The following is a 13,113-nucleotide window of genomic DNA, read 5'->3' on the forward strand; positions in this document are numbered from 1 at the left end:
CCATGTGGTCACCTCCGGGGCAGGCAGGAATCGAACTCATGCAGAAGCGGCTTTAGATTCTCAGTGCTGTGCTTTAACCCACTGCGCCACCAGGGAGGGCCCGGAATCAGTAATATTTTTAATAACTAGGATATATCTTAAATTTACAAACTTTGAAAAATGACAGTATCATAATATTTATTAAAAGTTTACTGTGCAAGGAACTAAGAGGGCTTTATTCATTTTTTTTTAAAGATTCATTTTATTTATTTTATGCATATAAGAGCTTGGATGTAGGCCAGAGTTGGGGGGTGGGAAGGTGAGAGGATTTACCAGAGATATGACAGGCTGACTGACCGAAATACATTGCTAAGGGGAGCAGTAGGAGAGGCAGGAGAGATCTGCTGCACCATGTAGGTCAGCTCCCTGGTCAGGGATAGAACTTGTGCTGCAGTGCTGGAAGTAGCCTCACTCACAGTGCCAAGACTCACCCCTTGTGCCATCAGGGAGACCCTTGATTCATTCTTGTAATAATCTCATGTGACAAGTTACTATTCCTATTTTGGTGAGAAAACTGAAGCACCAAGCTTAGTTACTTGTAGGAAGTCACATAGTAAGTGAATCAGACTTCCAGAGAAAATTCCCTCACTAAATTTTGTTATAGAATCTGTAGTTGCTCATATTCAATATAGTTTTTTTCATAAATTACAAATGTAATCCACATTTGGGAAGATTTTTTAAAAGTACATGTAGTTAGACTAATAAAATTAGTAAATTATTAAAATTATAGCAGAAAGATTGAAGTTTTGTGCTCCAAGGAAAACGTTAAATTTTTAAATCAAAACTTGTAAGGATTTATTTGTGATGATGTTTAACATCACCTCTCAATATGAATTATTATAACTTATTTATAATTTGAAGTAGAAAATGGTAAATATTCTCTCTAAGATTATCAGAAGGAAAATAATTAGAAGGTAGTAAATTATAAATTTAATAAGAATCATGGCCAAATATGCCAATATCCAACATTGTATCTTTTTCTTATGTGTCTGAAGTATCTATTTTTATTGTTTTCACTTCAATAAATGACTCCCTGAATTTTTTCTAAGTAATAAATAGGGCCATAGGGGACAAACCAGACTATGGTAGTAGGAAAACAAAAAAGAAAAGTAGAAGGTATCTTTGACTATGGTTATATTTTCCTAGTAATTTAATAGATTTTAAATAGCTACAGTTTTAACAGCATTTAAAGGCTTAATTTCTTTAACCACTATTACTTACTCTGTGACAGTGGTGGTTGTAGCAGTTTAGGCATTCACGAGGACCTCTCTAGCAGAAAGTCTGCCTATGAGCTTTCGTCTGCGGATGTTACTTCCCAGCATTCATCAGGGGCCCAGTCTGCTGCGTCGTCTCATTCATCTGCTTCCTCTAAAGGAAAGAAAGGAAAAAAGGAGAAAATCGAATGTAAGTGGGATTCTACATGTTGACATTTCCTTTTACTAATGATATTGTGGTAGTATTTAAAAGTTATGATTTGATTCCATAAGAAACTAGATAAATTTCTGTATAATGTTGTTAGCACTCATTTATTTATCATTAGAATATTTTTTACCTTATATGTAGAATGGCTGGTCGTATAGCTTATTATCACTCATCAAGGTACCATCTTACATCTGTGAGACAGGTCCATAGAAAAAAAGACCAGAAACAAGTGTTTGTGAGGGTGTAGAAAAAAGGAACCCTCATACACTGTTGGGAATGTAACCTAGTCTAGCTACTCTGGAACACAATATGGAGAATTCTCAAAATATTAAAAATGGATCTACCATGTATAATTTTTTTTTCTAAAGAATTGGATAGTTAATTGCATTTTCTTCCTGCTCTGGATTTTATCCTTATAAAACTTTTTTGGTTACTTTCCACTGGGATAGTACTTCATGTTTGTTTGATCCTTTTTTTTTTTTTTTAACCAGTTGATTTAAGAAAAGTTTACTTTTTAATAGTAGAAGATATGAAAGGAAGAGGCTTCACTTTATTTACGTTGAGGCAGTAGGGTGAACTGCTTTATTTTGTGTATATTTTAAAAATAAGTAAAATTTTAAAAATTCTGGTCTGTACTTTTTGTTATTTTACTAAAATCTGTTACCTGTCAGGAGCTTCTAACATTGGGAGTCATCTCTATAACACTTACTTTACAGGGCTAGATTCACTTGCTGAAAATGTTCAGAATTCACTTCTTGATGAGGAAAAAGTGCTCTCTAGTTCAGAACGTGGCTCTCATCAAGGAAAGAAATCTGGAAACAGCAACAAAGTTTCTACTAAAGACTATGAACAGGCTCTTGACACAGATAACACCTTGGAGGATCTTTCTGGGCGTTCTGTGAGGTATAGTAATATATATTTAATGCTATAGTTTATATTCAGTTAATTTACAGTATCATTAATTGAAAAGAAAAACTTATAAATTTCATTATTTCCTAAATAGACTTTGTAGTTTTGTTCATAGCTCTAGTTTTTAATCTTTATCTTATACTCTCATTTTTATGATAGTGTATACAGCTAATCAAACATTCTTAATATTCTTTTTTCATTGACCATAGATAACTGACTTGTGTATTTTTTTATTACTAAATTGGTACCAAAAAGAGAAATTTCTAATATGCAGGTATTTGATAAACATTGTTAGAAAGTTTGGAAAGACTTTAGCATTAAAAGTAGGCTGGAAATGAGTGGATATATATTCAATGAAGTTCTTAGAGATGGTTAATATGAAAGTAAATTTTTGCCCTGAGTGTTCTGATATTAGAGGAATGATAAGAGAATTGGTTTTATCATTTCTTAAATTTTAATACAAAATGGTATTTTTAAACATCAGACATTTTAAGACATTTTTATAAGATAGACTTGACCTTACTATCCATAAAAATATAAATATTTTTAAAGAGCTATTTATGTGTACAAGAACTGGGGTAGAGATCAGAGCTATGTGGTGGGGGGGAGGGTGTAAGAGGATTCACCAGAGACAGTGGGGAGCAGCACAGGTAGATCTACTGAAATATACTGCTGTGGGGAGCAGCTGGTGAGACAGGAGAGGTCTGCTATGCCATGTGGATTAGCTCCTGGCTAGGGATCAAACTCGTGTTGTAGTGGCTGCTGATTACTTCTTAGTGTTGAGGCTTAGTAACCCCTGGCACCACCAGAGGCCCATTAACCATATATTTGAATATAATTTTATTGCTAAGTAAGGGCTATATATTTTAGAGGATTTTTGCTTTGTATTATAGTGATTAATTTATGATATATGCATATTTCAGAAGAAAGAGATAATTGTCAATAGAATCAAGAGACTTTAAAAAATCTTATTATGGACAAGGTTTATACCTAACTTGTTTATCATTGTAAATCTAGCAATTAGAGGAACATTCAGTTAGTCATTCAGCATAGTGACTGTCTTGAGTGAATAAATGCTTGAAGTACAGCTTTTTATATCTAACGTTGATAAAGAAAGTAATGTATGCTGTTTTATAAATTGTGTAGCTGATTCTTGAAGTAATTTTTCTTTCTCTAATGTCTTGGTAAAACAAAATTTTTAGTGTCTCGTCAGACAAGGGAAGACCTCAGAAAACTCCAACTTCTCCCCTATCTCCAAGTTCTCAGAAACTGTTGCAGTTTGACTTTCCAGGAACTTCGTTAGAAAGATCTAAGTCCTCAGTAATAATTCCTTCAGCTACAACAGGATTTAAGCCTAATGCTGATTTCACTGATCTGGCTGCTAGCAGAACAACTACAGAGATGACTTCAACTGCAGGCAAGTTAGACCCTTACAATTGTAATTTTAAAAATGAGATACTCATTTTTCATTTGTTGTTGTTTTTTCTGAAAATAACCTTTTCCTTTTTTTTTTTTTTTTAAGATTTATTTATGCATACAGAACTGGGATACAGGCCAGAAGTGTAGGGGAGGTGAGAGGTTTCACCAGAGTCAGAGTGGAGAGCAAAACAGGCAGATTGACTAAGTACACTGCTGAGGGGAGCAGCGGGCGGGTCAGGAGAGGTCTGCCACGCCGTGTGGTCACCTCCAGGGCATGCGGGGATCGAACACATGCGGAAGTGGCTTTGGTTTCTCAGTGCTGTGCTTTAACCCGCTGTGCCACCAGGGAGGGCCAGAATATGATTACTTTTGAAGTAGTAAATAAACAAAAATGTGCAAGAAAATAAACATTGAAAACACAAGCAATTCAATATTGGTGAATTTCTCATCTTGCCTATTTTGGTCAAAATATGCCTGAAAATGTACCTCAGATGTGTCCCCCTGAGCTTTTATATGTATGTACATCTCCATGCATGTGTGCGCATGTGCAACATGCACCTATAGTCAAAAAGCAGTTACTGAAATACATTGTACTAAGTCACTGTATCCCACAAAGGAAAGTAGGCTTGTTTTGGACCATCAAAAAGGGAAGTAAATTTTAGAAACCTGAGATGTGATTTTCATGTGAACTTTTCACAGTTGATACTTGTTGTGCCTTCTAGGTTCCAAACGCTTTTCTCCTGCTGGCCTTCAGCATCGAATGGCCGCCGAACTCAGTTACTTGAGCGCCATCGAGGAGTCTGTGCGTCAGCTGTCAGATGTAGAAAGAGTTAGGGGGATTTCCCTTGCTCAGCAGGAGAGTGTGTCTCTGGCTCAGATCATAAAGGTATGAGTGGAGTTTTCTTCTTAGCTTTTCGTGTTTTTTTGTTTTTCACTTTTTTGCTATTTTAAATAGTCTTAATAATGAATTTTATGAAACCCCAAATTTTAACTTGTCAGGTAGAAGAAAATAGAAGGTCATATAGCATCTATAAATGACTGGAAAAATCTGCACTATAGAGATCTAAAAAGAGAACTGGAACATGCAATACTTGGCAGGAGAATAATACAGTTATTTTCTCTCAAATATACTTCATTTGTATATTCTCTCCTTTTTTTTGATAGTGTGAAAATTAAACATTCTTACTATTTTCTCTTTTTACTGAAAAGTCAAAAAAGACTTATTTTTGTTTATGGTTTTAATGCATTGTACCAAAAATAAAAGTTTCTGATATCCAGTGTTTGTTGAATTTCAGATAATGTGGACTTGTCCTTGCTAACAAAAATTCAGTGAAAGTCTTAAACACTGTTCTTCAATAGAGTGTATTGGTATCAGGAATGATTAATGATATTATTACTAGTAATATTAACCTATTAATGATATTCCATTCATCAAATATTACAGTTTGCTTCTTTATTCTCTTGATGTTCATTTGTATCATTTTCAATTTTTGGCTATTATAAACATTCCCGCTGTGAACATTTTTTTACAACTTGGCTGTATTCAACATGTTTTCATTTTTCATGTTAATACCTAGTGAAATAATTGTTTGAGTGAAGTATGTTCATAAGAAATTGCCATACTTTTTCCAAAATAGTTGTAATAACCTGTCGTTATGTAACAATATATGAGGGTTTTGTTGCTAGCAGTTGATACTCTAATCATTCTAATGAGTGTGAAGAAAATAGTTTGTTTTTATGACATAGCAGGATTTACATATTTATTATAAAGTGAGTGCTTATATCTTTTGCCCATTTCTTAATTGGATTGTGTTTTGATTAAGTTGTAAGAGTTTTTTTTTTATATATTCTTATATATTCTACAAACATGTCCTTTTCAGATGATTTTTTTTAGAATTTTTCTAGAATTTGCCTGTTTTAAAAATTTTATCTTTTAAAGAAATAAAAGATGTTTGTTTTAATAAAATCTAGTTTTTAATATTCTTTTATGGTAGTACCTTTTTTTTTTAAGCAAGCATTGTCCTACCCTAAGATATTCTAACAAAGGTATTCTTTTTTTCCAAAAACTTTATATAATTTTGACTTTCACATTTAAGTGTGTGAACTGTTGGCTAGTTAATTTTATGTAAGGAAGGAGTCAAAATTTATCTATATTCCCATATAGATATTCAGTTGTCCATTTTCTTAAAAAGACTTAAATTACCTTCGCATCTTTATCAGCAATTAAGTAACTGTGCAGTTATATTTCTACACTTAGTTTTTCTACACTTCATCTCAGTGTCATACTGTATTACTATAAATCAGAGTGTAATTTTGTTCCTTTAAAAGGTAGTTTTGGCTTTTCTAGATTTTTTTACATTTCTATATAACTTTTAGAATCATTTTGCTAGTTTTTACTCCCCCCCAATTCAATAACATTGAATCAGTTTAGAGAATTCACAATAATACTACATCTTCTAATTCATAAACATGATAATTGTTTCTATTAAGTTTTAAGCTATTTCTCTAAGTGTAATGTTGAGTGTAGAAGTCTTAAAAGCAGCTTTTGATATCAGTTCTTAGTCCTGCAGACCTTGCAAATTTTTTATATTACTACATTATTATTTTTTAAATTTTTGTTTGTGCATACAGAACTGGGGTATAGGCCAGAGGTGCATGGGGGATGAGAGGATTCACCAGAGACAGAGTAGGGAACAGAACAGGCAGATTGACTGAAATACACTGCTGAGGGGAGTATCGAGCAGGACAGACGAGGTCTTCCATGCCATGTGGATCATTTCCCTGACTGGAGTTTGAACTTGTGCAGCAGTGGCTGCAGATAACTTCATAGTGCTGCACTTTAACCCCTTGCACCACCAGGGAGGGCCCATACTACATTATTTAACATTTAGTAGGCTTTCAATAAATATTCAGAACAGTGATTAATGTCTGCCCTATTTACTTTTTTTTCTTCAGACTCTGTTTCAAAAGATTTGTGATAGGAAAATAGCACTGTGTTAAATATAGTCATTGTATTAAAATATTTTAGTCTTAGAATTAATAGTTGCTCTTTTTTTTTTTTTTTTTTATTTTGAAGGCACAGCAGCAACGCCATGAAAGAGACTTGGCCCTTTTGAAATTAAAAGCTGAACAAGAGGCTCTGGAGTGTCAGAGACAGTTAGAAGAAACTCGAAACAAAGCAGCTCAGGTAACCTAACTTTGCAGCAGTTAATCATTCTTTAATCCAAAATTTCTATCTTTCACTTTAGCATTCTTTCAAATACATAAAAGTAAAGGAGAAACAATATAAATAGTAATTTTTAATATATTATGCTTTGGGTTAATTTCATGTCATTTGAGTCTTTAGCAACTCTGTTTATCTCCAATTTAGGGAAGTGGAAATTGAGATACATGGTAGTTACTTGTCTATAGATGCATAAACTGTATAGTTAAAACTAACCAACAATGATTTTAAGACTCCAAATTTTCTTTTCTAGAAACTCAGACATGAAATCGAAATGATAGTCAAGTGTTGTTGTTTTTTAAAAATATGTCATTTGATCCTTGAAACATTTATAAATTTAAAAATTTGGGGGATGGGAAGAGACTGAGACATAACTCCTCTTTTCTATACAGGTCCATGCGGAATCATTACAGCAGGTGGTTAAATCACAACGGGAAGTAACTGAAGTCCTTCAGGAAGCAACTTGTAAAATTGCCAGTCAGCAAACAGAGACTGCTCGTCTCACCACAGATGCAGCACGCCAAATCTGTGAGGTAAGAGCTTCTGAGAAAATTTTTCTTTGTAGTATTTTTTAGTCAGTGTGAATAACTTTGGTCATAGAGAACCTCTGTTCTGTTTTATATGAAGATTTGTGATAGGAAAATAGCACTGTGTTTGATATAGTCATTGTATTAAAACATTTCAAACCAGTTTCTTTTTTTTAGATTTATTAAGTTTTTTAATTTATGCATATAAGAACTGTGGTGTAGGCCAGAGGTGAGGCGTGAAAGGATTCATCAGAAAGATAATGAGTTGCTACCACAGGTGTATCTACTGAAATATATTGCTCAGGGGAGCAGCAGGCTAGACAGCAGGAGAGGTCTGCTGTGCAGTGTATGTTTGCTCCCTGACTGGGGATTGAATTCATGCTACAGTGGCTGGTGATTATAGCAGTGACACTTTAACCACGGCACCACTAGGGAGGGCTGAAGGTGTTCATTCATGACCCATTGTAATGTTAGTATCTTTTATTATACTAAGGATACAGCCATTATTCTTATACTACTATCTCTATGTATATTGTGGCTTAGTAAGAAAATGTACTTCATCTTGTTGTTCAGAAAATACTTAGATAGGAAGTAGTAGTTACATTGATTCTTAAATGAAGATTAAATATTTGATTTGCCATTGCTTTTATATAACGAGAAGGTTTTCTGTTTAACTCATTGATTGTTACAGCCCTGTGAAATCTTAGAAATCATGTGGTCCAATGCTTTATTTTGTAAGGAAGCTGTTGAGATTTAAAGAGTCTAAATAAACAACCTACCATATTTTATCTATGATAGCATAATTTGCTTGCTCTCAATCCAGATATCTAAAATCAATATGCTCCCTCTCATACCTTATGTGACATTATCTTTTTACGTCTACTTTTGCTTTGTATGTGTTCATGTTTAGATGGCAGAGTTGACTCGAACTCATATATCAGATGCCATCACTGCTTCAGGAGCTCCCCTAGCAACAGTCTATGACCACCAGAGGCAACACGCTTCAGCCTTCATGAAGCAACTGAGGACCAGAACTGAAACAGATAGGTTAATATTCAATCAGAAAATATATAATGATACTTACTATGTCTCATGCACGATGGTGGGTATTGGGAACATGATTATAGATATATAGTCCGGTGGAGAAGAGAGACATTAATCAGCTATTCATTTAACGTATGAATGAATACTTATAAACTGAGGTGTTAAAAAGAAGGAATGTAGGTCTCCAAGACATGTAACAAAGGAATTTGAATAGCAAGGGGGTGCAAGGAAGTCAGAGGAGGTTTTCCTAAGGAAGTAAAGCTTCCTACAAGATTTAGTGAATAAAAAGGAGTCGGTAATGTAAAGGAGGTAAGAAAAAGCAAATCAGTGCTTGCAAAAATAGTCAAGAGACAATGAAAATAGACCATTGTGACTGGAGAAAGAGAGCCAAGCAGTGCTGAGAAAGGTAGATGCTACTGCAATCAAAACATAGTAGAAACTCACAAACCTAAAGAGTTTTGGAGTTTATTCTAGCATTAATAGAAAGTTATTAGAAAATTTTTTAGGTAGGGCCAGGTGACGGAATCATATTTGTCTGTCTCTTTACACCACAATTTGTCCCTAAGTTCTAAGTTTCTGTGCTTGTTTTGTTGATGCTTGGAATATTGTGTCTATTTATCATAATAAAGCAAAAGATTCTCTTTAATATGTGGTACCCTTTTCTAGGGCTGACTCCTTTTCTCAAATATTTTGTAACAATGATTTCATAATATCCATTCAAAATTTTATCTCATAAATGTAAAGGAGTGTTTAAGTCTCTTATTAGACATCTGTAATATTTAATCATTTTTAATTTCCTCCATAGGAAAGGTCAGTCTGTTTCCTTCTCTCACAGTAAAGAGGGGACTCTTGACTCCAAGCATCAGAAGTATTCCCCTTCATATGATAGTTATTCTGAATCTTCAAGGTACAAGAGTCATGACAGAAGGTAAAAGCAGTTCAATTTAGTAAAGTCTGATAAATGGTTTAAACCTTACTCTCTTTTTTGACTTATTTTTTTAAGACTTATTTATGCATACAAAACTGGGGTACAGGTCAGAGGTGCAGGGGCAGTGAGAGGATTCACCAGAGACAGACTGGGGAGAACAGGTGGACTGATGAAGTACACTGTCGAGGGGAGCAGCAACGGGTCAGGAGAGGTCTGCTGCGCCATGTGGATCACCTCCGGGGTTGGGGAGGCTTTAGCTTCTTAGTGCTGTGCTTTAATCTGCTGCACCACCAGGTAGGGCCCTCTTTTTTGACTTCTTAATAACATTTCTTTAAGTGGAACAGTATCTGCTCTTGGAAGTTCATTTAAATAGCTGACTTACAATGTAACTAAGCCCTGTAAAAATCTAGTTCTCATTCCTTGAGAACCTTTATTGTACCGATAGTATATACATTGTTTTCCACAAATTTAATCTTCAGATGTATGTTTCCATCATTTTAGATAGGGGCACTGAGGCTAGTGGAGATGTTAAGAGTGTATGATCACCCAAGATTGTAGACAGTGGCACACCATGGAGTTAAAAATTGGTTTATCTATATAGTTCTTGAAGCCCATGTTTATTGTACATTGCTTTGCTGATGTCCATATTTTGGGGTATTATTCTATATACTAATCTGTCTTTACTGTTATAAGAGAAGATTTATGTTTTGTCATTGGTACTTGCATTGTAGTAACATCTATAGTTTTTAATTATGGCTCTGTTCTTGGACTAGAAGGTTCTAGAGGTTACTTTCCAGCATCTTAGAGGTATAGAATACTTACATTGTTATAATGTAGTAAAACCTCAATTAAAAAATCATGAAGCTAAATTATATGGAAATTAATGTGGGGGAAATACCAATGGAGAATCTACTGTGGGGCATCTACTGTGCGTCTGAAGCTATTTGATTTTCATTTAACTTCAGTGATACACCTTTGTTGAAACTTACTCCATTTAGGTCATCATCTGTATTACTGCAGTGAGATCCTAGTAGGTCTCCCCGGTCACTAAACTTTTCCCGTTCTTCATTAACTCTACAACTAGAGTGATTTTTTAAAAATTTACAGCCAGTTGGTTATCTGTTTGAAACCTTCAGTATTCCCTCAGAGCCACTTAGTGCAATATGATAGTCCCTTTAATTGAACTTTGATCTGTCTACAGTCTTGTCTGTTGGCATTTCCCCTCTTAGCATACTTCACTAAGTTTTACTTCCAGTACTCTAAAAGAGCTAAGCTTTTTATTTCTCTGAGATTGCCTGTGACGTGCCTTCTTTCTAAACTTTCAACCTTCTTTTCATTTGATTAACTTTTATTTCCCCTTCAAAAATCTATTCTCCTTTAGAAATCCCTTCTGTATTCTTTCATAGAACTTACAGACATTACAACCTTCTATATCCTTGTTTCTTTACTTGATAATTATAGATGAGTCTCTAAGTTGAGGACTTCATTTTCATAATTCTCTCTCTCTACATTTCAGTTTTTTCTTATGTCCCTTCTCCCCAGCTTATAGCAACCAATAATCTACTTTCTGTCTCTGTCCACAATGAGTCTGTCTATATGGGACATTTCATACAAGTAATGTCATACAGTGTATAGTCTTTGTGAGTGGCTTCTTTGGTTTAGTGCAGTATTTTTAGTATCCTGTGTCAGTAATTTATTCCTTTATTTGACAAATAATATTTGATGGCATGGATATGACATATTTTATTTATCCATCATTAACAGACATTTGAATTGACTTTTGACTATTAGGAGTAGTACTTACTACTATTTACATTTATGTGCAAATTATGTGGACATATGTTTTTATTTACTTAGGAGTGGGACTTCTGGGTCCTATAGTTACTCTGTTTAGCATTTTGAAGAACTGACAAATTGTTTAACAAAGCAAGTGCTCTATTTTGCATTCCCACCAAGAATATGAAAGTTTCCACACATTTTCCAATATGTTACTTTTTTTTTTTTTCATTATACTTATTCTGATGAAGACCATGTTATGGGTATATCTCGAGAAGTGTTGCAAGAGTAATACAAAGTTCTTGAATATTTTTCCTCTAGATTATCCTAATGTTAACATTCTACAGCATCTGCTTCTGCAAGTAGAATTCTTAAAGGAGGAGCTGTATGTCAACACCATCTGATATTGCAGAGAAAATAGATTTCCTACTGGATTTTGGCAATTAGAAATTTAGGTAGAGCTTACCAAAACAGAGATGAACAGCTGGGATGGAAATCATGATGTTTGTGAAAAGAAAGGAAGTGAAAACAATGAGTAGAATCCCAATCCCCTTTTCTCAGAAACTTGATTTTAAAATAGAAGGCAAAGGACAACCTAAGATCAGTGTTGCCTGTCATGATTGTTTAAAAGTGACAACTTCCTCTCCTCTTCCTGCTCATCTTTTATAAGTTTCTGCTCAGACTTATGTCTACTTAGCATTTTATGTTTTCTATTACATTTTTCTTCATTTCGCATCTTAACTATAAGGTATATTGTCTTGGTCAAATAAGCTTATAAAGTTATGACCCTTTTTTTTTCTTCATTTTTTTGTGTGTTTACTTTTGTAATATCCATGAACAGAAGTAGTAGTGGTAGCAGCCGTCAAGAAAGTCCTTCAGTTCTATCTAAAGAAAATGAGAAGAAACTTCATGGTGAAAAGATGGAGAGTTCTATTGATGAACAAGTTCAGACTGCTGCAGATGATTCTTTACGAAGTGACAGCGCACCATCTCTTCCTGATGACAAAGGTAATTTTTTGTATATAGGTTCTAGAAAGATTTCAGAACCCTTTGAGATACATGTGGCTGAGCCAGTTAGTATAATTAGCATATGATGGAAATGATTAGGTTAAGATTATATGTATGAAATTGAATGTATCCAAATTATCTTACAAATATGTAACAATCATAAAAAGAACACATCATTTAAAACTATACAGTAAGCATTATAATATAGTTTCTTCTAAGTAATGATAACATTGGCTATATTTATTAAAATTCATTACCCAACTCTACCTAGATGACAAATAAAAGCTATATTCCTATCAAATCATGGGTAGTCAATAATGTAAGTAAGAGTTAAAATCTGGCAACAAGTGGCACCTTCAATACACTAACCCAGAATATTAACAGGCTCCATTCTGAATTTTTCTTTTTTGTTTTTAATATTTATGTATCTATTCATTTATTTATTTAATATATACAAGAACTGGGGCCAGAGGAGCAGGGGGTAATAGGAATCACCAGAGACAGAGTTGGGAGGAGAACAGGCAGATCTACTGAAATAACATTGCTAAGGGGAGCAGTGGATGAGATAGGAGAGGTCTGCTGTGCCATGTGGGCCTACTCCCTGGCTGGGGTTCAAATCCATGTCACAGTGGCAGCCTGATATTGCTGAGACTTTAATCCATGCACCATCAGGAAGAACCCAAATTTTTCTTTTTAATAGTTTGCTCTTAAGCAATGTTTTTTCTTTATATATACATATATAATAGTTTATTTTTACATCATTTTGTGTATTTTTTCATCTCAGTTGTAATCCTCATGGTAAGCAGTATTTTTTTTTT

General features: G+C 34.2%; 1 protein-coding gene across 1 annotated transcript in view; it reads left to right on the forward strand.

Annotated features, from left to right (window-relative positions):
- The window catches only part of CEP350 (centrosomal protein 350kDa), a 100,147-nt gene that overhangs the window by 38,077 nt on the left and 48,957 nt on the right, over positions 1-13,113 (forward strand). The window contains exons 13-21 of the mRNA XM_004688533.2: positions 1,283-1,443; positions 2,178-2,364; positions 3,573-3,787; positions 4,512-4,675; positions 6,866-6,976; positions 7,405-7,545; positions 8,450-8,586; positions 9,389-9,511; positions 12,129-12,295. Of these exons, the coding sequence (XP_004688590.1) occupies positions 1,283-1,443; positions 2,178-2,364; positions 3,573-3,787; positions 4,512-4,675; positions 6,866-6,976; positions 7,405-7,545; positions 8,450-8,586; positions 9,389-9,511; positions 12,129-12,295 (1,406 nt within the window). The remainder of the gene's footprint in view (positions 1-1,282; positions 1,444-2,177; positions 2,365-3,572; positions 3,788-4,511; positions 4,676-6,865; positions 6,977-7,404; positions 7,546-8,449; positions 8,587-9,388; positions 9,512-12,128; positions 12,296-13,113) is intronic.

Source organism: Condylura cristata, unplaced genomic scaffold, assembly GCF_000260355.1.
Source record: "Condylura cristata isolate star-nosed mole 26May11 unplaced genomic scaffold, ConCri1.0 scaffold00024, whole genome shotgun sequence".
Lineage (NCBI taxonomy): Eukaryota > Metazoa > Chordata > Mammalia > Eulipotyphla > Talpidae > Condylura > Condylura cristata.